General features: G+C 46.0%; 3 protein-coding genes across 9 annotated transcripts; all 3 read left to right on the top strand.

The window, feature by feature from the left end:
* The first annotated feature begins 919 nt into the window (after nt 1–919).
* Nucleotides 920–4,172, top strand: LOC136464243 (syntaxin-22-like). Its single transcript, XM_066463211.1, has 7 exons — nt 920–1,428; nt 1,664–1,757; nt 1,951–2,087; nt 2,859–2,933; nt 3,374–3,531; nt 3,611–3,711; nt 3,791–4,172. Exons 1-7 carry the CDS (start codon nt 1,250–1,252, stop codon nt 3,854–3,856), a joined length of 810 nt encoding a protein of 269 aa, XP_066319308.1. The 5' UTR covers nt 920–1,249; the 3' UTR covers nt 3,857–4,172.
* Nucleotides 4,173–8,471: 4,299 nt separating this feature from the next.
* Nucleotides 8,472–9,360, top strand: LOC136464242 (uncharacterized). Its single transcript, XM_066463210.1, has 2 exons — nt 8,472–9,165; nt 9,273–9,360. The coding sequence occupies exons 1-2, from the start codon at nt 8,487–8,489 to the stop codon at nt 9,317–9,319; spliced, it is 726 nt and encodes a 241-aa protein (XP_066319307.1). The 5' UTR covers nt 8,472–8,486; the 3' UTR covers nt 9,320–9,360.
* A 9,715-nt stretch (nt 9,361–19,075) lies between these two features.
* Nucleotides 19,076–26,117, top strand: LOC136464241 (rop guanine nucleotide exchange factor 14-like). 7 transcript variants are annotated; one of them, XM_066463208.1, is made up of 10 exons: nt 19,076–19,217; nt 19,316–19,367; nt 20,478–20,521; nt 21,243–21,370; nt 23,752–24,156; nt 24,247–24,401; nt 24,506–24,580; nt 24,712–24,987; nt 25,132–25,479; nt 25,570–26,117. In XM_066463208.1, the coding sequence occupies exons 4-10, from the start codon at nt 21,295–21,297 to the stop codon at nt 25,852–25,854; spliced, it is 1,620 nt and encodes a 539-aa protein (XP_066319305.1). In that variant the 5' UTR covers nt 19,076–19,217; nt 19,316–19,367; nt 20,478–20,521; nt 21,243–21,294; the 3' UTR covers nt 25,855–26,117. The 7 variants fall into 7 exon arrangements, with proteins under 7 accessions (XP_066319305.1, XP_066319300.1, XP_066319301.1 ...); XM_066463203.1 differs by lacking the exon at nt 20,478–20,521; XM_066463204.1 differs by lacking the exon at nt 20,478–20,521 and having other exon boundaries at nt 19,101–19,217; nt 19,294–19,367.
* Nucleotides 26,118–26,317: the final 200 nt, after the last annotated feature.

Genomic DNA, 26,317 nt, shown 5'->3' with positions numbered 1-26,317 from the left:
CGCACGGGCATATATCTAGTAGATAAAAAGAGTAGCAACTATGAAGCTTTTTCACATGAATCATGCTCTGTACTGGCAAGATTCTAGATTTTATTCGTCTCCTAGAACAATTCCACTATGTAAGGTGAGATAAGCATCAAACCTACACCTTTTGTGAAAAAAAATGTGTGCTTTTTTTTTGTGCACCTGTGATCTAGCAGCATCGTGATGCCCTAGTGGCCTGGTAAAGCATATGTCGACTAATGAAACAAAACCACATAAAAAAAAGGAATGGAAGATCGAAAGCAGCACCTCACAGCTTGCAGGCAGAGCTGGACCAAGGTAGCTCTCCATCGCATGCCACCTCCAGCCCTGGATGCGACCGGCATCCCCGCAGCTACCACGAGGAAGTAAGCAACCAAAGAACCACATCATATAACCCATCACCGTCTCCAACCAAACGAATTGCCATGGAAAAGAGAAGCAGCATCAGTCAACCATTCGGTCAATCACCTGAAGAGCAGCATCAGTCAACCAAACGAATTTTTATATGTATTTAATGAATAAAATATTTACTTGATGAATATGTTATTTTGTATGTGTTACATGTGTTATATACATTACTCTCTACTTGAAAAATAATATTGTTCTTCTAAAATTATCAATAAGAGGATATATACTTTATATTATGTAAATTAAGTAGATATCTAAATGGAAAATAAATAAAATCAATATTCGACTAACCGACATCCGAATTCTATTCCTAATATGCGTTGCTTTTCCACTATAGGCCCGGCCCAACCTGTTCATTCTACTCCCAAAAATCCAATCCGCCAGCAATTCTGACCCGCATCTCGGTCCATCCCACCCTTCGTGGCCTTTTCGCTGCAGCGCGACGCGACGCGGCCGTGCGAGCGCGGAGCGGCGACGGTCGCTACTCCAAATTCGTGTCGTGGGAGAGTGGGAGACCGTAGACCAGACTACCGGAGAGGCCCCCGCCGCCCGCGGTCCCGGCCTCTCCTGTTTCTTTCGTGTCGTGCCGCTTCGTGGTGGCGCCCACCACCGCCTCACCTCACCACCTGTAGCAATACCACGATCCATGAAATAGACTACTCCCGCTTGGCCGGTGCCGACGACGGCGACAGCGACAGCCGAAAGTCTATCCCCAACTACGCTCTGCTCCAGCGCCTCATCCGCCGGCTGGGGTTTGTTCCGGCGCGGTGGCCGTTGGTAAAGGCGGAAGGGGTCGGAGCAAGGAGAGGGATCGGCGATGAGCTTCGCGGATCTGGAGGCGGGGGCACTCAGGGCGCCCCTCGAGAGGAAGGCGAGAGGGGGCTCCAACGACGCGCGGGCACTCGTCTTCCAGATAACCACCGCGGTGGCCTCCTACCGCCGCCTCCTCAACTCGCTCGGCACGCCCAAGGACACCCCCACGCTTCGTGATAACCTGTCTCTCCTCGAGCCCTCTTATGCTTTACATATTCAGCGATCAGCATAAACCCTTGCGTCATTTGCTAGATGAAGTACGAGTTAGCCTTGCCCAATTCAAGTTTGGAGCAATTAGTCTGCTCTTCGATCGATAGGATCGCTAAATCATGCCTTATTAAACAACATGTTGCTTTCTTTGCTCACTCATGTCGCTTTCTAAGTCGCGTTATGATCTAATGCTTTGTTTCCCTCGCAGGAATAAGACTAGTCAGAACATTCTTCGATTAGCAAAGGATGCGAAAGATAAGCTCCAGAAGACTGCTGAAGCAGACAAGAGCACTGATACGAGTGTCAGTAGTGTTTTCTTACTTATCTAACTATCTAGGCTCCTTCAGTTTGATCATTGCCATTTTTGCATGAGTAAGCCTGTTGAAGTAATCAATTGTAGTAAGCAGAAATTTGTCTATGATTGCTTCCATTTGTACATGTATAGTACAATTTGAGCTGTCTAAGTACTCAGGGTTTTTTGGTGTTTTATTACAGGCAGACAAGAGGATAGCTGATATGAAGCTTGCCAAAGATTTTGCTGCAACAATGGAGGAGTTCAGGAAACTTCAGAGTCTTGCGATTCAGAGGGAGACAGCATATAAGCCAGTTGTTCCCCAGAATGCTCAGTCAAAGTAACTCCGTTCATTATTAAACCAATCCATACTGAAATTCGTCTTATGTGTTCCATTTTCTCTCCTGTCATGAAAATTCTTTAGTTTGGCACATGTTTATAAATTACATTAGATACACAGGTTACTCATAAGATGAGAAGTTGAGCTATATGGAATTATGGATTGCTGCTATTTGCTAGTTAATATAAATACTTTGCCACAATTGTTCAAAAGAGTAAGGTTCAAGTGCAGTTATGTAAGTGAACCATGCTGACAAAGCCTGCCGGCCGCCGTGGCACAATTGAGTTTGCTAGAATGTTTCTGGCAATTTATTACATCTCATGAAAGCCCCCCCCCCCCCCCCCCCCCCCCCCCCCCCCCCCCCCCCAACACACACACACACACAGAAAGAAAGAAATATTTGCTGTAGCTTTTGCAGAAACTCAGTTGTTTATTGTCTATTATTGACTTGACATTTAAGTGAAGCAGCTCTTCGTCCTTGTTTTTGTTCCTCTAGAAAAAAAAAACTTTTTTGGTGTATGGAGAATGTCATCAGTAGTCAATGTGTATGCTTTCACAGATAACTATAAACAGATGTGTAGTCTTTGACTTATGTTTTTCTTCTGTATCATGGCCCTATTTTTGACCCAATATCATGGTCCTACTATTGACTTGTAATTTACTTATTGGGCTTCACTTAGTGTAATCTAAACTTATTTTAATTGTGCTGTTTTGTCTTTGACTCGGCTGTCTGCTAATCTTCTGTATGTTATTGTGGTCTTTGCGATGAAGCTATACTACAGATGACCGAAGTTCTGAATCTGGTAATATGCCTGAGCAGCGTGCATTACTTGCTGAATCAAAAAGGTCAGTATTGAGCTATTAGCTGGTAGTCAGGTGGAAGCTCAGCTGAAACTCTGTTGACTGTTGCATTAGCTCGTTTACTTGAAAACACAGGATTGTTTAACTAAGCCTTACGTTCCATGGCATATTTGCCCATGAGTTTGTGGTGAAGCTGTAGGGCTTGCGCTATTTTATTAGTCGGTACAAGTGACTTGTCATGTGAATTTGCAAGGATATATGTCTGCACAAGAGATAGAGATTTTTAGACTAGCAAAGAAATAACGTTTGATGGCACTATGGCAGTGGATCGAAAAATAATGTTTGCATCCAACGAGGCTCACATTGTGATATAACCTTCATGCTAAACCTGTTATATGAGACAAACTTTGACATCACTAGCAAGAATTTGTAGAATCCTATTTCCTGTTTTTTCTAGTTTTCTGATGAACCATGTTACTCTGAAGACAAGAGGTGCTGCAATTGGACAATGAAATTGTTTTCAATGAAGCTATAATTGAGGAAAGGGAGCAAGCCATTCAAGAGATCCAACAACAGATTGGTGAAGTACATGAAGTGTTTAAAGATCTTGCTACCCTCGTACATGCCCAAGGAATTATAATCGGCAAGTTTTTACATTGTATTGTACATATGATGTCCTAATTTTTGGCTTCTTAGCTAATGTGTACACTGTCCTGTTTCAGAGGAGATCGATATGAACATTGACAATTCTGAAGTGGTGACCAAAGACGCCAAGAAAGAGGTAACCAAAGCAGCGAAGACTCAGAAATCGAACTCGTCCCTGGTAAGTTCAGACTAATGCAAATTACTGAAGCTTTATTGCTGTGTCTATTCTGCACTTTAACAAGTCCTTTCGTTGGCAGATTTGCTTGCTTATGGTCATATTTGGGGTCGTGCTGCTTGTTGTGATTATAGTTTTGGCAGCTTGAGACATGCAATCTTTCCTCTTACAGAGCTATTCTGTGGAGTTCAGAATTGAAGATTGTTCATGGTTCTTGTCTAACCATCATATCAGTGTGCAAAAAACTGTCACCAACGGATTTTAGAAGTCTCCCTTTTACATTTCATGGTTTGTGAGTGCATGTTCCCTTTGTCATGCGTGAGTCCTTGTTTCATGGCTTGCCTTGAGTGAACACTGATGTTCTTTTGCTCCTTTGGATTTTGGAAGTTCGCTTGGTGTGATTTGGTAACCCTGTAAGTATCCCCCATCAAATAAAGCAAAGAGATAATTACGCCGGAAGAGAACTGGATCCATTGTCTATTGGATTGCTATGGTTCAGTTCGTCCATTGATATGTAGCGGGCGTGTGCAATCAATCGACGACCCACATGCTTGGGCCATCTTTGTTAACCTTCTCGGCCTCTGCTGTAGTTAGGCCCGTCATCTCGGAAGGCATTTGCTGAAACGTGTTCTTCCGATTATTATCATCTACGAATAGCAGTCCGCATTTTTCCTGGGCAAGATTATCAGACAGTGTTTTTTTTTTCTGGGCATTACATGAGAACCAACAAGACGAAAAAGAATGATTTCCGTGCTTTTAGTGCAGGTGGTGCTTACGCAACACCTTGTTAGTATGTGAAGCTCAGTTTCTCACTTCGATGAATATAGGACAGTGGAAGTTCGACTTGCCATTGGGATCTTTCCTTTTTGTTGCATTGTAATGAAACTAACATTCGTCATACTTGGAATTTATTACTCCCTCCGTTCCAAAGCGACTTCTAATTTGAAAAGGACGGAGTAGTTTCGAGGAAAACAACTGGGCAAACTAAATGGACCACCATTGGTTTGCCTATTATTTGGTGAACAAATTGAAGAAATGAATAGGAAGTGGCTAGCAAAAATCCACATGATGGAACAAAAGGCTGTTCTTCAGTACTACTCAACCGTACTTTTCAGTGAACGAACATTGTTTTCCTCTCACAACAAATCAGCATAAGAATGCAAAACGAACAGGACCCAAATACTTTTTACTACAGCATAAACATCAGTATAAGCTAAATTTATAAATATTTTTTAACAAGCATACACCTAAATAAATCTATAACTAAGTTATACATGATTGAGTATGAATTTTTTACAACAGTGCAAGCATACAATAATTAGTCCACCATAAAAATTTCACCACAATTGAACCATAGAAAACTGCAGCTTTGAATTAATTATAGAAAAGCATAAATCTAAAGCTACAGCAAAAAATGTGTACTAAAGCATACTATATTATATGTTCACTGTGTAGATCTACTCATGTGGAGTCCAACAAAATTGGACTTTCAATTTTATGATTTTTCCGTGATTTACTATGATTTTTTAAAGATTCAACCAAAATAAATAAAAAAGAAAAGGATCGGTCAGGGAGGTAAAACAAACGGTTTTAAAAGTTGGTAGTTTACCCGGTTTAGAGTTCAAGGAGAAAAAACAGATTTTCACAAAAGTTGAGGAAATAATGTGGATTTTTTCCTTATAACAAACAAAAGGTGACGGGCTAGGCCCGACTCTGCCCATATGAGTTAATGGGCACAAAATAGCCTGTTTTCACTTTTTAGAAGAGACTCGCTGCTAAGGTATGATCAGCAAGCTTCTATTCTGTGCTGGCCATATTTAGGTACCGTTTAGTTTCTAAAATTTTGCAAAAATTTTCAAGATTTTCCATCACATCGAATCTTTGGACGTATGCATGAAGCATTAAATATAAATAAAAAATAAAACTAATTACACAGTTTAGACGAAATTCACGAGATGAATCTTTTAAGCCTAATTAGACTATGATTGGACACTAATTGCCAAATAACAACGAAAGTGCTACAGTACCATTCTCAAAAAATTTCGCCAACTAAACAAGGCCTTAGGGTCTTTTTGACAATCCGTGCCAAATAGGCCGTCAGTACGTTCTGTCCTGTCTTGTCATTGTCGCCGTGGCCTCGCCGTTGCTGCTGGCGATTTGAAGTTAGTGTCAATGAGCCTGTTCGCTGGTTGGTTTCTGGACTGATAAGCCTGGCTGGTGCTGGTTTGTTGTGAGAGAAAAACACTGTTAGCTGACTGATAAACTCTGACTAAAACCAACAAACGAACATGCTGAATAAAATAAGGCACCCTCACGCCTCACTCGGTCTGTCTGTCCGAGCTCGCCTTCGGTTCAGCCACCCTCCCTCCCTCCCTCCTCTAGAGTTGCCCTCTCGGCCTCTCCCTTGCTTCTCCATGCGGAGATGTTGAGGTCCATAGTCGACCTTCTTCGGCTCGTTGCACTGTCTTGCTAGCTAGCACATGGCGAAGTCGAACCATCATGCATGTCCTCAACTCCACCTGTCTCCAAGCAGCTGAGGACAATTGGACTGTTCTCCCGCCCGCTTCTTCATGTTAGTATTGATCTCCCACCAGTTAGGCCCAACGGTCTAACTGGGCCTTGTCCTCGCGCCCTGATCGGGGGCGCCCAACCCTACATGGTTAGTGGGCCCCCGTCGCACAGCGCTATAAAGGAAGGTGGGGGCCGGGGCTCGTGAAACAAGGTTCACCGCGCCGCCAGTAACCCCATCGACATCCTAAACCCTAGACCCGATCGAAAGTAGGGGCGCTGCCAGCGACGGGAAGTGCCACCGACGCCGGCAACGCCACCCGACGTTCACATCGCCGCCGAGGACGCCACAGCGTCGACTCACTCTCCACCGACCGTCGCTGCCGGCGCGCAGATGGCGTCCGTCAACGAAACCCCGGCCGGAGCTTCTACAACTACGGCATTTGACGGTTTGCCACCTATCACCCATATCTCAATCTCTCTGTGAAATCTGAAAATTCTATTACTGTGCTAAGAATCCCGATCCGATGAACATACCTAAGAACTCTAAATCTAACAATGGCATCGGAGCCAAGGTTCGACAAGAAATCAAACCGATATGATGCGGATCGGGAAAGACAACAGAAAAACCGAACTCTAAGACCTAACCTTAGAAAGAATCCCATCACTAATCGGTTTAATCCGAGAAGAAAGAAAAGGAACCCTACCATCTAGATCTCGAATCACACAAAAGGTAAACACGGATCGGGGAAATCGGGTTCAACCGAACCCTAACCCTAGATCCCCTTTTCGGGTGAACGAGTGAGAAGAAAAGAAAGAAGAAAGAAATCAAATCCGAAAGGGGAAGGGGAAAAGAACAAGAGGCGGCACACTGAAACCCTAACCCTAATCCCATTTGGATGAACAAGCCAAAAGAACACAGTGAAAAACCCCATTCTCATACCCTAACCCTAATTCCCGTGCGTCGGAATGGGGAAGAAAGGGGACGGGGAAGAACGAGAAAAGAAAGAACACGCCGTTCGTCGGGGATAAACTACCACTGGCGCGGAAGAAGAAGAAGAAGCGCACCGGCCTTTTCGCCGGCGCTGGAGAAGAAACCGAGCCGATGCGCCCGGGCTCGGCCAAGAAAGCGCCGTGGCTAGGCCGCTCGACGGCGGCGTGCTCACCCGTTGGGGAGCACGCGCGCCGGCGAGGGGGCCAGCGACGACGCCAAAGCCCGCTCCGGTTTTTCCTCGCTCGCGGCTGCTCGGCGGTGACCGTCTCCGCTGCGGCTGAGAAGAGGCAAGCAGCGAGGAGAGAGAGAGGAGAAGAGCCGAATGCCTAGGGTTTCGAGGGCGTCGGCCGCGGCGGCGTTTTGATCAGCGCGAAACAGCCGCTCGGCCGTCGGATCGACACGAACGGCCGCGATACGCTGGGCCAACTCGCCGGCCCAGGCGGGAGGAGGCGCGCGCGGCGCTTTGCCGGCCCAGGCCCAGGTTGCGGCCTGGGTGCGGCCTGTGCGCGCGAGGCAAGCCGGGCCGAGCCGGTTCAGCGCGTCTTGGGCCGCGCTGGGCTGAAAAATGAAAGAAGAACAAGAAATTTTTTTCCTCATTATTTTCCAGAAACAATTTTGAATGCATATTTTGATGAATTTGAATGATTTTGATATGATTTTCTGTGCAAATTTTATCCAATGATATTTTGCCCAGAAAACAATGAATTTTTTAGTGCTTCTGGAAAATAATAACATGAAAAGATTATTAATGTTTCCGCTGTGCATGATAATTATTGTTCTCTTTGATTAAATTTGAACCAACGGGATAATTTAATTTTAAGAGAAATGATTTTCTGATAATTTTGATGCAATTATGATATTGTTATTTTTTTACCAACGTTGTTAATAACAAATATTATAATTTTTGATCCATTAGAAATTGTGCATTAATTTTACTTCTGCCCAACGGTGATGTAAAATATTTTGCATGGATGAATTATAAGTTTTAATTTGACCAACGTTGAGTTAAAAGCATGAATTTTATGTATAAATGTTTCTTACTTACTCTGGTGTGATTTCAGGAGGCAAATGTATTGTGAACATTGCCAACATCCCAACACTCAACGAAACCAATCACCGTGTGTGGCGGGAGAAATATGAATTGGAACTTACGTTGGGAGAGGTCGATTTTGCCATCACCTCACCGTGTCCTACTGAGCCAGAGGACCCGGTGAGAGGTGACAATGAATCTGACGCTGATTTCGCTTCTTGAAAGCGTGATCATGCTGAAATAAGAATGAAATATGACCTTGAACATAGGCAATTGACTCTCTCCAACCGCAAGTGCCTGTTGGTAGCCAAAGCCACCATAGAAGAACAGATAAGGGGCTCAATCCCTGAATGTGCTACTGCTAAAGAATATCTTGAGAAAATCAAGAGTCAGTTTACTGGGTCTACCAAGGCCACAGCAAGTTCACTGATTAAGAAGCTTGTGAATGAGAAATTCACTGGTGGTAGCATAAGAGAGCACATTTTGAAGATGAACACTACGGCATCTAAGCTAAAAGAAATGAATTTGAAGGAGGAGGATTTCCTAATTCATTTGATTTTTACTTCTTTGCCGAAAGAATATGACACCTTCATTGTGAACTATAATATGCAGCCTGAAAGATGGGGCATAGAAAGACTCATCTCAATGTGTGCTCAAGAAGAGGAGAGGATAAAGTCCTCACAAGGTGAATCTGCTCATTTTGTGAAGGACAACAAAAGAAAGAACTTTAATGGCAAGAATTCTAAACCACAAGGGAAACCTAAGTGGGATAAGTCCTCTTCCTCCAGTTCACAGGGAAAGAAACCCCAGGATTCTGAGAATCAGCAGTATGGTGGAGCTGAAAAAGATCAGTGCAAGCACTGCTTCAAGAAGGGACACTACAAGAGGGATTGTCCAGACTTCCTGAAATCTCTGCTAAAGAAAGGTGATGAATTTATTACATTTGTAGATGAATCTCTGTATTTATGTTATGATAAATCCACTTGGTGGGTTAATTCAGGAGCAACTACTCATGTTGCAAATTCTTTACAGGGATTAAGTGGGACGAGAACCTTGCAAAGAGGAGAAAGAACGATTAAAGTTGCAAATGGACTACAAGCCAATGTTGAAGCCATTGGAGATTTTTCTTTAGAATTGAATAATGGTTTTGTACTTAGACTTAAAGAAGTACTTTATGTTCCCTCCTTGCGTAGAAATTTGATAAGTGTTTCGAAACTTGATGATGATGGAATTGATTGCCATTTTGGTGATGGCAAGTATAAGATACTAGTTAATAATAAATGTGTTGGTCTTGCCTTCCGACAAGACAAGCTTTATTTATTATCTCTTGCTGAGAATGCGAACAATGTATGTAATGAGAATGTGAATGATTCCCCATCTACGGATGTAACTAAGAAGCGGAAGAGAATTGATACTGTCTCTTCGAAATTATGGCATTGTCGCTTGGGCCATATTTCGAGGGGGAGAATGGAACGATTGGTTAAGGAATCAATTCTCCCGCACTTAGAATTTTCAGATTTAGAGCAATGTATTGATTGCATCAAAGGAAAGTATGTCAAGAAAATTAAGAAAAATGCCAAACGAAGCACAGGAATTTTAGAAATAATCCACACAGATATATGTGGTCCTTTTCCTGTGAAAAGTGTGGATGGTTATGACTCGTTTATAACATTCACAGACGACTACTCTCGTTATGGCAATATTTATCCAATTAAAGAAAGATCGGAAGCATTGGATAAATTCAAAATATTTAAAGCTGAAGTTGAAAACCAGCACAATAAGAAAATAAAGATAGTACGATCAGACCGAGGTGGAGAGTACTATGGGCGACATACCCCATATGGCCAAATTCCTGGACCATTTGCAAGGTTCCTACAGGAAAATGGCATAGTTGCTCAGTACTCCACGCCGGGGGAGCCTCAGCAGAATGGAGTGGCTGAAAGACGTAACCGTACCTTAATGGATATGGTAAGAAGCATGATGAGTTACTCCACATTACCGATTAGTTTATGGATGGAGGCACTGAAAACCGCCATTCACATACTTAATCGAGTACCAAGTAAATCGGTGCCTAAAACACCGTATGAATTATGGACAGGAAGGGAACCCTCACTTAACCATTTGCGTGTGTGGGGTTGTCCAGCTGAGGCAAAAGTGTTTAACCCGAACATAGGAAAGTTAGACTCCAAGACAGTCAGCTGCCATTTTATTGGCTATCCAGAAAGATCGAAAGGATATCGCTTCTATTGTCCTGACAGACATACGAAGATTGTAGAAACAAGACACGCTGTGTTCTTGGAGGATAACATGATTAGGGGGAGCGTGGTAGCACGAGAAATCAGCCTACAGGAGAAGCGGGTACATGTATCCACTCCGATGGTTGAAGAACCATTCTTCATGCTACCTGCTGCTGTTGCACCGACAGTGCAGGACACTGTAGTGCCAACACCTGTTGCAAGTTCTCCCGTGGCGACAATGAATGAACATGAGGAACCTGTCCTTGAGGAACCTATCCTTGAGGAAACTATAGAACCAAATGTTGCACATGAGGAAGAACTACAACAGCCCAATGTGGAACAAGTGCCGGAGGCACCTAGAAGGTCTCAAAGAATAAGAAGATCAGCTATTACTGATGACTATGAAGTTTATGAAACTGAAGAATGTCAGATGGGGGACGATCCCACCTCTTTTAAAGAAGCCATGAGAAGCGACCACTCATCAAAGTGGCTTAAGGCCATGGAAGATGAATTGAAATCAATGAGTACCAATAAAGTTTGGGACTTAGAAAATATTCCTAAAGGAGCCAAAACAGTAGGCTGTAAATGGGTCTACAAAACGAAATATGACTCCCAAGGGAATATAGAAAGATTTAAAGCGCGACTCGTGGCGAAAGGCTTCACGCAAAGAGAATGGATTGATTACAATGAGACGTTTTCTCCAGTCTCATGTAAAGATTCCTTCAGAATTATAATGGCACTTGTAGCCCACTATGACTTGGAGTTACATCAAATGGATGTAAAGACGGCTTTCCTAAATGGGGATTTGGAAGAAAATGTTTATATGGCACAACCGAAAGGTTTTGTCGTAAAGGGAAAGGAAAATATGGGATGCCGCCTAAAGAAATCAATTTACGGATTGAAGCAAGCTTCAAGACAGTGGTATTTGAAGTTTGATAGAACGATAAAAGTTTTTGGGTTTGAAGAAAATGTTGAGGACAATTGCGTTTATGCAAAGTTCAGGAATGGAAAGTACATATTCCTAATTTTGTATGTGGATGATATCTTGCTTGCTAGCAGTGATATCAATCTACTAATGGAAACGAAGAAATTCTTGTCCTCGAACTTTGATATGAAAGATCTCGGTGAGGCCTCGTTCGTTTTAGGAATAGAGATTCACCGAGACAGGAGAAAAGGGGTTCTAGGATTATCGCAAAAGGCATACATAGAAATGGTCCTGAAGAAATTTAGTATGCATGCGTGCAGTCCTTCACCTGCTCCTATAGTCAAGGGCGATAGATTTGGGGAACATCAGTGTCCCAAGAACCAATATGAAATTGACCGAATGAAAGCGGTACCGTATGCTTCAGCTGTTGGAAGTTTACAATATGCTCAAGTGTGTACACGCCCTGACTTAGCCTTTGTTACCGGGTTACTTGGCAGATATCAAAAGAATCCAGGAATTGAACATTGGAAATTAGTGAAGAAAGTCCTGCGTTATTTGCAGGGTACGAAAGGCCTCATGCTTACGTATAGAAGATCTGATTCCCTGCAGATAGAGGGGTATTCAGATTCTGATTATGCGGGAGACGAAAGAAAATCCACGTCAGGATATGTATTTACTCTCGCAGGAGGGGCTATATCGTGGAAAAGCTCCAAACAAACCGTAACTACATCCTCGACAATGTATGCCGAGTTTGTAGCATGCTATGAGGCAACGGGGTAGGTGAACTGGCTGAAGAAATTCATACCCGGATTGAAAGTGATTGATGATATAAATGAACCACTGCGATTGTATTGTGATAACAATCCAGCGGTACAATACGCTCACAACAATAGGTCAAGTGGTGCTGCCAAACACATTGACATAAAGTACTATGTTGTGAAAGATAAAGTTCGGGATCATATAATAAATCTTGAGCACATAAGTACAGAGAAATTGCTCGCGGATCCGCTCACAAAGGGCTTACCACCCAACGTGTTCAGAGAACACGTAGCCGGCATGGGTTTAAGGGAAAGCCTATGATTCCCGAACATACGAAGGGCCCAAAGAAAGTTTACATTTCAAAACGGAGAATTGTATTGTGGCTGTTAGTCTAACGGCACTAATTGCTGTGACGATGGGACAGTTCTATGCACTAATCTGTGATGAAATAGGATGAAAGCAAGAAAAATATGAATTGAAAGTTTTGAGTATGAAATTAAAGAACGAAGAATAGATGAGAGATCAAGGGGGAGAATGTTAGTATTGATCTCCCACCAGTTAGGCCCAACGGCCTAACTGGGCCTTGTCCTCGCGCCCTGATCGGGGGCGCCCAACCCTACATGGTTGGTGGGCCCCCGTCGCACAGCGCTATAAAGGAAGGTGGGGGCCGGGGCTCGTGAAACGAGGTTCACCGCGCCGCCAGTAACCCCATCGACATCCTAAACCCTAGACCCGATCGAAAGTAGGGGCGCTACCAGCGACGGGAAGTGCCACCGACGCCGGCAACGCCACCCGACGTTCACATCGCCGCCGAGGACGCCACAGCGTCAACTCACTCTCCACCGACCGTCGCTGCCGGCGCGCAGATGGCGTCCGTCAACGAAACCCCGGCCGGAGCTTCTACAACTACGGCATTTAACGGTTTGCCACCTATCACCCATATCTCAATCTCTCTGTGAAATCTAAAAATTCTATTACTGTGCTAAGAATCCCGATCCGATGAACATACCTAAGAACTCTAAATCTAACACTTCAATCTTGGCGCCACCGTGCTCCGTGCTACGTCAAGCAATGAGCTGTCCACCGTGGCTGCTGCTGAAAAAAAAGCACATTCTTGAGCTCTCCACCGACGACCAAATCCATATCCATAGTTCGACGGAGACGACGGCCATTGACGGCTTCATCTACCCATCTCAACGTTCACTACTACACTCGTGCACAAGTGTATAGTTGGCATCCGTCCACGATGTGGGCCGGCCTCTGTAAGGAAGAACTCGAGAGCGAAGATATTAAGCGCCGGTTGCCGGACAAGATGAGTGGATCATGATTGCTTGGCTCTCCATTTCCCACTGATTGCATCTGTCACGTGTAGTAGCTCAAAAAAACATCATAGTTAGCCACTTAGCTTAGCCGTGCCTTGGTGATTGGTTACCGCGTTCCAATCTGAATTTTCCGACGGGCGAAGGCTCCGTCACAGTCGCTCGCTCCAAACACTGTCTCTGCTGCCTCCACAGTCCACAGTGAGTAACGTCGCGTGGCCGCCGTCTCGCCCTCGGCCTCGGGTTCTCGGTCGCACGCACGCTGCCCTGCGGTAAGTCTCGCGGATCCGGCACGATGCTGCCAAGAAAAGCCTGTCTGCCTGTCCCTTGTGCCCATCCGTCATGCATATTCCCACGATCCATCCAACATCGCCGATCCAATTCCACACCCCCACGCGCCCGCGAGCGGTGTCTATCCGGCTCGGCAGACCTACCCGATCACCGCGACATCGAAGGAGCCAAAGCTACATCGTCGCCAGTAGCGAAGACCATGAGACATCCGCATGTGTGCTCGCCACGTACGGCGGCCGCTAGCACCTCGGCCAGAGCGGCAGCTTGGAGCGCACCGGCCGGCGGTCGCGTCGCGTTCGTGCGCTGCTTGCTTTTTACTAGATCGCGTGCCCTCACGTCCAAGGCAGTAGTAGTTCCCGATCTAGCATGGCAGATGGCACGGTGCACCGTCGCACATTCCTTGATTCACTTTAATTAAGAGATCTATATGTAGGACTTACGAGGTAGGTTGCCGTTGTCACTGTAGCTAATCACGTGCATGCAGGTGCACTTCAGGGATGAACGGTTTGGGTGGCCAGTGGTTACGATCTCGATCTGCACTACTGCTTCGCGTAACAGGGGAATTGGGCCACGACGCCACTTTGAGCCAAACAGTTTGTTGGCTGTCCTTCATCATTGCGCTGTTGCCGTTCCCGGTGTGCTGGTTGTGTGGTTGATCTGAACTGCGTCCATGTGTACGTAGTATCTCTGTATCTGTATCCTTTCGGCTCGCACTCACAGCAAAAATAATAATTTTATACATGATTTTATTTGTCAGGAACTGCAAAATTGTATCACAAAATTAAGCTCCTAACTGGTTTCACTGAGAAAATCATGCTGGTAACGAAATTTTGCGTAGTTCCAACGGCCATTTTTTTGAACTATGAAGACTAGGACAGCTGTTCCATTTCAGGCCCAACAACGGACCTTCAACCGGACCGTTATTACTCCTCCTGCACAGTACAGTAGACTTCAGTTCACCTGGAAGGAAGTGGGGCAGCAAGAGCACTAGTTTCCGCTTTTCCACAATTCCACGCGCCGTTTCAATCCATCCACCGCCCCGCCCAGCCCCCGGTGAGGTGAGCGGCAGCGGCCTGCGTGCGCCGGTGGTCACAGCACGGCGTTCCGTTCCCGACGGCTCACGCGACACGGGTCCGAGAAGCACTAGCACAATGCGCCCGATTCTCGCCTCGCGGCGCACGGGGAATTGCGGATTTGCGGCCTGGGGGACCAGGACATCGGCATGTTTGCGTGCTACAGCCACGAGCCCATGGACGGCTTTGTTTCTAGCAAATCTTTCTATTCTTCCGCGCTCATCAATGCACTTGTTTCTGTGCGCGTACGCTCTTTGCTCGGCTGAGCCATCGCCCTGTCCCCTTGAACTAATGAGTCGTATTGTTTTAGTAAAATAATAATATTTTTTTATAATAAATCAGCATCAATATTAATCTTTTTTTTACAACCAACCGAACAGGGCCATCAGTCCAGCCAGGATCACCCAGGCGTTCATCAGCACCCTAAGGGCCTGTTCGGTTCCTGGGTTCTGAGGTCAGGAACTGTTCCAGCCAAAAACACTTATCTAATTTATATACACCGCTCTTAACTAGGATCTATTTCTGCCCACAATTATTGCATCCGTTCTGCACATATCCGTAGGACGGACAAAATAGAAAATACCGTGCATTTTCTTTTCTTTTTTTTTGAATCTAATACTGTGCATTTTCGGCTGCACGCACAGTTGTTGTACTACTCTCTCACGGGACAAACGAGTCCTTGAACACCACCCTCGGTTTAGGTAGGGGTTTCAGAGCCGTCCATCTAGGAGCTAACGGTTCGGAGATGGTTTTTCTGACGACATGCGGTGAGTACTATGGAAGGCCAGGGGCCCGGGCCAAGGGGTGAAGCGATCGATCAGGGAAGGGAAGCCAAGTGACACCGGAGCGGTGGCAGAGGGTGGAGTGGGAGGAGAAGCAAGCAAACGATCCGGCATCGCGGTTGCAGCAGACTAGCAGAGCAATGGATGCTGCGTGCCCCGCCCGCCGGCCCGCGCATGCAGATGGCTCCAAAACCTTTTTTTAGTGGCGGACCCGACCGACCTCACCGCCTCGTGGTTTGTCAATGCAAGCACAAACTTGAAAAAAAAAATCACTTTCCTTTCGCCAAGGATTACGTGTACTACTACTCTACTAGGGGAGGAGGTTAGCGAAAAGTCAAGATTCTGTAACAAAGCTCTCTTTTTTTAAAGGATTAAGGCCACTTTTGAACCTTCAACCATTGGGTTCGTCTAGTTTTGACCCCCAACTATAAAACCGTCTAATGTGGGTATCACAACTGTTAAAACCATTCACATTTAGCACCTCGCGCGCGAGCAGGGCTGTTTTATCCGACGTGGAGCGGGTTTGACCATGCCACGTTGGCGTTGACCATGCCACGCTAGCCTCTCTCTTTCCTGCGCCACAGTCGAGTCATCGGTTCCTGGAAGGACGGCGTCCAACAAGATGGGAGGGGCAGGCGGACACCGCAGGAGGCGGTCACGAGCCCGACCTCCCGCACAGGAGCTCCATCCAGGCCTCTCCTCGACGCCAGCAGGCATGGCCCGCGGCCACTCGAAACGACCGCGACAGCACGCTGTTCGACCTGTCCGCCATCAACGCATGAGCACCTCTGTGCTTCGCCTCGTCATGAGGCCTTGCGCCTTCAATGCCACACGCAAGTGGGCGCCCAAGCCGTGCCTAGAAGCTTGCCGATGCCCGGCCAAGCCGTTGTCTGCTCCACGCTGCGTGACTATAAAATGTCGTCGCCGCCATCGTTGCTGACTTACACCCCGCGACCAAATTCGTCCCAACTGCGCCACCCTTTCCCAATTCCTCGCACACATGGTCGCGCCCGGTTGTTAGCTAGCCCCTGGACGCGATCTCATCGCAAACCATCAAGGGTAAGCCAAGAATTTTGAGTTCTCGCCAACGTTGCCGCCATGGCCGCCGGAGTAGAGCTCCTGCTCGCTAGCCCGGGCACCTGCTGCAGAAGCTCACGAGCTCGGCCTCCCACACCGACGCCATGCCCGCATGCTATAGCCGCTGCGTGCGCACGAGCATGCAGCAGCAGCCCCACGCGGGCATGCTGTAGTCGGAGCCTGGATGGAGCTCCCATGCCAAAGGTCGGGCTCACGACGCCTCCTGCGGTGTCTGCTTGCCCCTTCCATCTCGTCGGACGCCGTCTTTCTAGGAACCGGTGACTCGGCTACGGCGCAGGAAAGAGAGAGGCTAGCGTGGCATGGTCAACGTTAGCGTGGCATGGTCAAACTCGCTCCACGTCGGACAAAACAACCTTACTCGTGCTCAGGTGCTAAAGGTGAATGATTTTGACAGTTGAGGTACCTATATTAGACGGTTTTGTGGTTAGAGATCAAAATTAGACGAACCCAATAGTTAAGGATCCAAAACCAAAAGTGGACTTAATACTTTTTCAAAAACAGAAATGCTATGCTACCGTAAAAAGTGGTGGAGGTATACATCTGCGTTGCTCAAGAGTTGGCGTGGCATCGTGGGCGCCCGTTGAGCGTTAGGCGTCTCGGATGAGATCCCAGGGAGGCCGTTGCTTGCTGCCGCTCACACGTTCTATTCAGCAGCACACTAGTCCATTTGCAGCATGTTCTGGTCATCTCGGTAGGGAGCAATGATGGGAGATAGGAGCAGCATCTCAACCATCAGGTAAGCAGGTAAGTTGTACAACCTTTCACCAAAAGTTCATACTTTCTTGCTACTGTCGCCATTCTTACTTGCCTGCATAGTTTAATTTGCATTAGCTTATTAATTTAGTGATCCTATGCTAGACTTGAAACTTGCATTGATTAACTCTCTTTTGTCACCATTCGGAAGTCTGTTTATCATTACACTTTTGGCACCACACAGAAGTCAGATTCTCTTTTTTACTCTCCACACAAGATCATTTCTGCATGAATCAATTTAGGTGCTGTTTAGTTCCCTTCCATTTTGCAAAATTTTTCAAGATTCTCTGTCACATCAAATCTTTGGACACATGCATGAAGCATTAAATATAAATAAAAAATAAAACTAATTACACAGTTTAGACGAAATTCACGAAACGAATATTTTAAGCCTAATTAGACTATGATTGGACACTAATTGTCAAATAACAACGAAAGTGTTACAGTATCATTTCTCAAAAAATTTCACGAACTAAACGAGGCCTTAAGCCCTGAAAGCAGCCTTATCTAATTTCTCATTACATTTGGACACTATCCTAAGAACTTTATTGCTCCAGGATCATGCTGAAATCGACGATGCCTTATTTCATCTTAACTAATCCGAGCTCCTAATCTTCAGATACATCAACCAGTACAAAGAATAAGAGTTTATATACTCCTAGTTTTGGCTACAAAGATACATCTGGAGGAATCTATGAGAGAAAAACGCTGTTCCGGATGAAAAAAGAAGCGGGTCAAGCCGAGTTTAAGGACACGCAAACGGGGCCTAAGTGACTATCATTGCAGCACTTTTAGAAAGTTAATCCATTAATTTGTCGTCAGCTTTTGACTCTGCTCCTTTGAGATACAGTAGGAAGAGCCCTACCAAGGCCATGTTTAGTTCCACCAAAATCCAAACTTTGGCACTATGCAAAAAGAAGATTCCCCGTCACATCAAACTTGCAGTACATGCATGGAGTACTAAATGTTGACGAAATCAAAAACTAATTGCACAGTTTTGTTGTACTTTGTGAGACGAACGTTTTGAGCCTAATTAGTCAACGATTGGACAATTATTACCAAATACAAGCGAAATGGTACTGTAAATACAAGCGAAATCGTGGCTTCACCGGCTCCGGCTCTTCCCAGTTCATTTTTTGCCTCGATTTTCGAAACGGCACATGCTACAGTGTCGCTGCAGTGTCACGGGCGGAGGAGCCGGAGCCTCCAGGAGCTGCGCCAAAGAGGGCCTGAGTGATAACATGACCTGTTATGTCTTGCTATGCACGAGTGTTTTCGGATTAAACTATAAAAAAATATTAGTGGTCTTATGTTTTTAATGTACATCTCTAAGATGAACCCGTGGCATTAGCACCGGTAACTAAAAAAGATTGGAGACAGTTCCAACTCGCGCGTGTTCGGCTGGCTGGTCGCCGCGGCTGGGGCTGGTCAGCCTACTCACATGGGCATCGTGCACATGAACAATGTCTTTTAATTAGAACAGTATTTTCCTCGAACGACAAACATTATTTTGGCTTATTCAAGCAGCCAGCCGAACACTCCTCCGTTTGCACACACGCACCCCCCCCTCCCCCTTCCCCTTCTGGCTTCTTCCCTTCCATCCCTGTGCCGCGCCACTGCTCCCCTGCGGCGTGCGCCTCTGCCCTCCTGGCCGCTGCTCTGCTCCTCAGTCGTCACGCTTGTTTTCACATTCAAGTGCCTGCCTGCCCCTCGCCCTCACCGGCACAGTGGTAGTAACTGGTAAGAAGCTCTTCCACTTGCTTTCCTCCTGGACGAATCGCTCGCTCTCTCCCCGGGCTAAACACAAGTCGATTAGATTCTCCCCTTCTCGCTCGCAGATCCATGTCGGGCGGCCGCTGACTTGTTGCTGTTGGCGTCGACGCTGCAAAGGTACTTCTGCCTCTCTCTCTCTACCTCTACCCTGCCGACATTTAGCCAAGAGCTTATATTGTCTCAGAAATGCCGGCGCCGACGCGCCGTGCCGTTCCCGTTCCTGCCGTGTGCCGTCCCAGCCCCGAGCTAACTGTTCCCCTCTTCTCCCATCCTTCACTTGCGCCTCCCACAGAAGTGCCGGTAGCCGGTAGCGCCACCCGAAACTGAAGCATTTGTCACCTACTCCAGTTGAAGACACGGCGGAAACACGTAGCTTCCGGTTCCTGCGGGATTAGCAATAGCAAATAGCAATAGAAAAGCGAGTAATCAAAGGTCGGGAAAGAAAGAGTGAGAGAAAGCGCGGTGAATTTATTTTTGATATTTTTTCTTTACCTTTAGAACGGGTAAATGAAGGCAGCCAAATGAATAATTCAGTGGTAGTACCCGAGTGGTTTGTCTGAAAAGAGCAGTCAAATTCTGGCCTTTTCACCCCGCAGGGCCGCAGGTGCTTCTGGTTTTACTACCACAAAACCTCGTCTTTTCAGGTCATCGCTTTCCCGCAGCCTGTGCTTCCTCGGGAAAGCGAGGACGAGGAGGCGAGGCCGCAGCCGCGCCCAGGCCAGCCGTGCCGCACTAGACCGAGTAACCGACCGAGGCTAGCAGCCCCACCACGCGCAAAAGCCCACACGTCGTCTTCTCCTCCACAGTCCACGCTCCTGTCCATCCGACCATCCGGCTGGGCTGTTCGCCTGCTCCGCCAGTCCGCCCAGTTCAAATTTCAAACGCCTCCGCCCTGCCGCCCTCCGCGCTGCATGGCCGCCGCCGCGCTGCGTCCTCGTCTCCTCGACCGCCGAGCCGAGCCCCTGATGCTACTACTGGTGCTGTAGGCGCGGTACGTCAGGATCGCCGGCGCACCACCCGCCATAATGGCTGTGTTCACTTGCCTTCTAATCGGTATTTTTTTTAAGCCGTAACAGTATTTTTCTGTCGCGACAAATTATTTGGAACAATGTTTCGGCTTTTTGGCCCTGTTCGGTTTACCCTATATTTGGTTTGTTCAACTTCTTTTTTTAATCAAAACAGTATTTTTTCTCTTATAATAATTCAGCTAAAATAATATTTTTTCAGTCAATTTCAGCTAGCGAGCGGATCGCTGCTACCACTAGTGGAGGGTACGTTCACAGTCGCCTCGCCTTATCAGGACACTGTTCGCTTTAAATACGAGCGCTAACGATCGTAAATTTTTGACCGGAACAGTATTTTTCTTTCACACAAATCAATCAGTAATACTTCTTCACGAACCAGCAACGATACGAACCAGCCAACCGAACAGGCTGCCCTGTTCATTTGGGCTTAGTTTGATGGATAAGATAGGGCTGAAAGTACTATCGACTGATTTAGTATGAGAGAAAAATATTATTCGTTGGTTGAAAAAGTACGACTTATAAGCCAACAAACCTAAACTGGGTGCTAATTGCAAGATTACCTCCTCCTCCTCGTCCGGCTTCCTCCTTTGATGGTCTAATCATTAGCGCCCGAAAAGCCGCGCTGCGACACTCCTGGTGTTTCGTGTGGGCTGGGTTGGGAGCTCGGAGGAGCTCCGGTGTCGGAGTGTGGTGGCGCGTCGCGGCAGTAATAAATAAATTAAAGCTGGGCTTCTTTTCTGCGGGCGGACGGGCGGTCGCCATGTACGCCGCCCCGTGATTATTGCGAGTTGGGAGTACCGGTAGACAGTGGTAGCCTGGTATGGTAGGGGAGGGTAGTGTTGTGCTATCTTTGCGAGATCGCAGCGCATTTATTTTTGCAGCAGTTTGCGGTCTGACGACCGGCCTTCTCCTCATTCAAACCCTGATGCTACGGTGGGGTTTCGTCTTCTTCATTCATGTCTTTCAGTTACTGGTGGTAGCGCGGGCGCGGCGCGGCTGCGGAGGAGGGATTGGCGGAGATGAGGATGAAGACGCCGGCGTGCTGCCGGCGACGGCCGCAGGACTTCAGCATCGACATGGACCAAGAGCCCGACAGTAAGCAAGCCTGCCTCCCTGCCTGCCCAAGATCTCCCTCCACTCTTTCTCCCTTTCTTCCTTCATCAGTTCCTTTGTGTTTGGCCAGATTTTGGTTTGTTCTTGAGTGTCCTATACAATCTTGGATCTCCTGTACCGGATTTGTACCTTCGATTAATTGCAGCTTGTGTTGTGTTGCTGGTATATTGGTTTGGTAGCAAGAGTACACTGCTTTTGAGTTTGGCTTTGTTCGCTTTGCTGAAAAGTCGACTGACGTGAGAGAAAAATAGCGATAGTTCGCTGAAACAGTACGGCCGACGAGCGAAAGGTTGGCCCGTGCAGCCTGCCCCGTACCTGCGATCCCTTTCTAGAAAATCTCATTAGATTTTTAATCTACTAGATCCTAGCGTCGAGCAATCTTTATTCACTGTCTTTTTTTTTTGAAATTTTTATTCACTAGCTTTTCACCTGCCCAAATCGCACACAAAAATGAGAAAAAGTAAAAAATTAAAAAAAAAGAAGGGGTAGAAAATAGTAGAGGCTAGAGAGGGACGGCGACTCGGGCGAGGTCACGGCCGACGTGACTATTCATCAGAGGTGTCTCGTCCCGTCCCTACAGTGCCCCCTCCCCTTGCGGCAGCGGCTGCAGCGCCGCGCCGCGCAGGCCGTGCAGTGGGTTGGGAACGTGCGAGTAATGGGGGTCACGGGAAGATCCCGGGGCACCAAAGGAGCAAATGGCCAACAGCCAACGAGCCACAAGGCCTTGTGCGACCTGATGCAACCGGCGGCCGGCCCGGCCGCACCATGTTCGCATTCATAGCTGAGAGTAGCTTTGCTCCTTCCATCCAATTTTTCTGTCAGTCTGACGGGCATTTGTTTGCCTTTGTGGCTGTCTCTCCACACTCCAGGCCTTGTTGTTTAGATCCCTTCCAAATTCCAAGTTTTTTCACTCTCTCTCCATCACATCAATTTTTGGACGCATGTATGGAGCATTAAATGTAGGTAAAAAAAAATAACTAATTGCACAGTTTGGTTGTAAATCACGAGACGAATCTTTTGAATCTAGTTAGTTCATGATCGAACAAAGTTTGTCAAATACAAACGAAACGTGCTACAGTGTCCAAATTACAAAAATTTACAATCTAAACAAGGCCCCAGTCTCCATGGATCTCACAATCGAGTCCGTGTTCCTTTTTCTACTTTTTTTAACCTTTATAGATTAGAATTCGTTTAGCACTAAGCATTAGCAGGTCTGTATACTTGTACAGCTCAAAAGTGGTCCCCGGCTGTTTTCTGCAATGTCAGGTCCGGCATTACGCTCTCATTGAATTTGTGCGCAAAAGACTAGCCGGTACAGTACCTAGTGGTACACTGCTTTTTAGACACTGCGCAGTGGAAAGGCACACACAAAAAAAAAATTGGGCCATGCCCCGTCGTTGGACTCACGTTGTTGCAAGAATCTTGCAACTGAACAATTCTCAATGGCATATTAACATGCCATGGTGGGCTACGCAATTGCAAAATAAAATAAAATCCTATGTTACTATGATTTCAAAATAAACTGGCTCTGGCCTCTGTTATGGTAGATAGTAGCTGCAGCATTGCTCTTTCTTGAGATTCCTTGCATTTTAGTTTCTTTTTTTCCTAGCCTTTTGTGCTTAGTACAAAACCAAATGTTAGTAAAACTGACGTATGTGTAGATCCTGCAATCGACAACCGGATGTTGTAGATCTGCAGTGAAATTCCAGATGAAAAAAATGGCACAAGAACTTGAACAGCAAGGGTTATTACTATACCTCAACTTACCATTAGATTTTCTTGGAATTTCTTAGTTTTTTATTGATGTTTTATTTGCAGCGATTTGCTTTCTTAGCAATCGTGCTTAGTATTTAGTCATTAATTTGCCCCTCTGTTTTGGTGGAAGTTGGATGAATAGGCAGGTTCTGCATTGTACAAGAGGAAGTATTTTTGTTACAGGCAATGGAAAGTACAAGATTCACAACAGCTTCTAGGAAGTTCACATAAGCATGTGCAATGGCCTTGTTAATTCTTATGATAATATGCTAATGACACCATGCCTTGTTAATTCTTATGATAATATGCTAATGACACCATGGATAATTAAAATCAATGACTGGCACTACACAGCAAATAATTGTGTAGTGCTAGAGTGCTAAACATTGATTAGTCACTACAAATCAATGACACCATGTCCTGTAATCTGTTTTCTTCTTTCCTTTTATTTAGCAATATCCTAAGTGGAAGCAGGTAGGCATCTGTTTTTTTTTTTGGTGAACAGGGTAGGCATCTGTTTGAAAGCACATATTGCCAAATTATTTTCCTGAATTAACATCTTTCTATTTCATTATGGCAAAGATAAGTTAAAATACATATTGATGTAGGGGTGATGACATATAATGGCCTCGAGACCTGCATTATCAACAGTTCCTCCTATGACGATGATAGTGCCATTAGTGCAACAACAGGCGGAGATGGATGTGTCACCACTGATTCCCTTGATGATGAAGTCTCTAGTTGCTCTAGTAAAGATGCTTCTGGTTCTTCCTTCTCTTCACACTGCCTTAGCAAGCAGGAGGAGCATTCACTAGATGAGTTGGGTACACCCATTGCAATTCATCTACTCCCATTCAAAGGGAAGAAACCAATCACATATACCTTGAGCGCTTCAGATATTGAAAACATGAAGGAAAAATTTGCAAAGCTATTGCTCGGTGATGATACTTCAGGAGGAGCTAGGGGCGTTTGTGCGGCTCTGGCCTTGTCTAATGGCATAATCAATCTCTCTGGTACACTTCTAGAAGCAATTTATTTTGTGTATATTGTAGTGTCCCTGTGCTCCTTGATCATGACATAAAAAGGGTGACTTAATGTTACAGCAACTGTTTTTGGAGAACTCTGGAAGCTGGAACCATTGTGCGAAGATAAAAAGATCAGGTGGAGAAAAGAAATGGACTGGTTGCTGTCTCCTACAACTTATATGGTGGAGCTGGTTCCAACGAAGCAAAGCGGAGCAGATGGATGCACATTTGAGGTAATTAGCCTCCAAATAGAATGTTCCTCACTTGCTTTTATACCCTATTATAAAGTAAAATGATTCAGTATCTAACTTAGTTATTTTTCAACTGAACCATGCAGATTATGACTCCAAAGGCCCGCTCAGATGTTCATGTGAACCTTCCTGCCCTTCAGAAGCTTGATATGATGCTCATTGTATGTTGTCGTCCTCTAATCTATGCATATGCATGGTTTGGACATTTTTCATCTCCACTCTGTGGCATACTCTCCAACTCTTTGTGGCATATTTTGAATTAGTAATGTTGTATGCAACGAAAAATATGCAGGAAGTGATGGACTCTATGATAGATACAGAGTTCTGGTATGAGGAGAGTGGTAGCAGAGCTGATGGTCGGGGCAAAATTACTGGTCCAAGGAAGAGTAAAAAGTGGTGGCTCCCATCTCCTCGTGTCCCTGAGGAAGGGCTATCTCAGTTTCATCGAAAGAGGCTTGTTTTTCAGGCTAAGCTTGTTCATCAGATCCTCAAAGCTGCAAAATCCATCAACGAACAAGTCCTATTCCATATGCCTATTCCGGCAGCTGTTATGGATGCCCTTCCAAAGGTAAGTATCCACTTTAATTTAATAATGTGTTAGTACACTACAGCCTTTTTGGGGATCTTGCATCAAGCTTTGAGCTTCATGTTTGCCTACAAAATTAGTCACCAATTGAATGTGATTCTGATGCATATTTTTTGTTCCTTGCAGTCTGGGAGGGCTAGCTTGGGTGAAGATTTGTATCAGGCTATAACCACAGAGTATATTCCTATAGAGGAAATATTTGTTTCACTCAGTTTGAAAACTGAGCATAGTGTGCTCGAGACTATTAACCGGTTGGAGGGTGCAGTGTTTGCATGGAACCAAAGAATTCTAGAGGAAAGAAGCAAGAGGTCCCCGGGACGCCATTCCTGGAGCTTCTTGAAGGATAGCTCATCGGAACTTGACAAGATGTCTGCATGCATCGAAAGGGTTGACGCCCTTGTGCAGCTTCTGAAATCCAGATATCTGAACCTGCCTCCAACTTTTATAGATGTTTTAAAGGTCCAATACAATGTGGTAAGTTCGACATTGCACTGCTTCTGATAGGCCTAAATTATAAAGTGCTGTAATTCTGAACATTGGCTGAAGAATGGCTACTGGATGCAGGACGTGGGGCATGCAATTGTGGAGGCCTACTCTAGGGTTCTTGTTGGGGTAGCATTCAGCATACTGTCGCGTGTGGCGGAGATACTGCTGGAGGATGACCTGATCAAGAAGCCCAACACCCCCATGGCCACACTGAAGTTCGACCTCTCCTCTGACGTGTACTTGGCAGGCATCACAGAGACGCCACCGGGACACATCCGGCGGTCGCTTATGGACCAGATCAGCATGGTCGACGGACGCTTCGATGCTGTCAAGAAGAAAGGAGTGAAGCAGCTGAGGTGGTGAGGACATAGTCAGCTGTTGTGTGAAATCTTTTGGCCATGTACAGGGTGATGCAGGGCCCAGTGTCCGCTCCACAAGGTTACCTTAGCAATAGTGCAGTGTAATGTATTTCGCAACGAGTTTATAGCGTACTGTAAGAGCAGCATTAGGCGAGTCCTGCCTGTCGAAGTCTCTTGATGTTGCTGTTGCGTCTGAACAATCTGATGCTCTTGATCAGCCTCTGCTGCATTTCTTGCTGGCACCTGATGATGGCATGTCGATGACGAGACCTTGCTTGAGTGAGTGCTTGACGGGTTCGTGCTGACGCGTCTTCCGTTCTGGAAGCAGTCCGCGTTGTTGGGGCGTGTGGGCCTGTGGAGTTCAGACTTGAGCGAAGAGAATGAAGGGACCGTGTGCATCCTCTCTTTTTCTTGTTTATTATGTAATGGAGGGACCGTGTCAATTCTGAAGTCAGATTTAGACTCAG

This window comes from Miscanthus floridulus, chromosome 7, assembly GCF_019320115.1.
Source record: "Miscanthus floridulus cultivar M001 chromosome 7, ASM1932011v1, whole genome shotgun sequence".
Classification (NCBI taxonomy): Eukaryota; Viridiplantae; Streptophyta; class Magnoliopsida; order Poales; family Poaceae; genus Miscanthus; species Miscanthus floridulus.
The sequence above is the reverse complement of the archived record's forward strand: the minus strand, read 5'-3'. Positions and strand labels throughout refer to the sequence as shown.

Excerpts from the sequence above, each read along its gene's own strand:
- LOC136464243 (XM_066463211.1), top strand. The coding sequence starts at position 1,250 with ATGAGCTTCGCGGATCTGGAGGCGGGGGCACTCAGGGCGCCCCTCGAG. Across the intron at positions 1,758-1,950 it reads ACAAGAGCACTGATACGAGT|GCAGACAAGAGGATAGCTGA; the intron begins GTCAGTAGTGTT and ends GTTTTATTACAG. Across the intron at positions 3,532-3,610 it reads TGCCCAAGGAATTATAATCG|AGGAGATCGATATGAACATT; the intron begins GCAAGTTTTTAC and ends GTCCTGTTTCAG.
- LOC136464242 (XM_066463210.1), top strand. The coding sequence starts at position 8,487 with ATGAAATATGACCTTGAACATAGGCAATTGACTCTCTCCAACCGCAAG. Across the intron at positions 9,166-9,272 it reads GAAATCTCTGCTAAAGAAAG|GGATTAAGTGGGACGAGAAC; the intron begins GTGATGAATTTA and ends AATTCTTTACAG.
- LOC136464241 (XM_066463203.1), top strand. The coding sequence starts at position 21,295 with ATGAGGATGAAGACGCCGGCGTGCTGCCGGCGACGGCCGCAGGACTTC. Across the intron at positions 21,371-23,751 it reads CATGGACCAAGAGCCCGACA|GGGTGATGACATATAATGGC; the intron begins GTAAGCAAGCCT and ends ATATTGATGTAG. Across the intron at positions 24,581-24,711 it reads AGCTTGATATGATGCTCATT|GAAGTGATGGACTCTATGAT; the intron begins GTATGTTGTCGT and ends AAAAATATGCAG.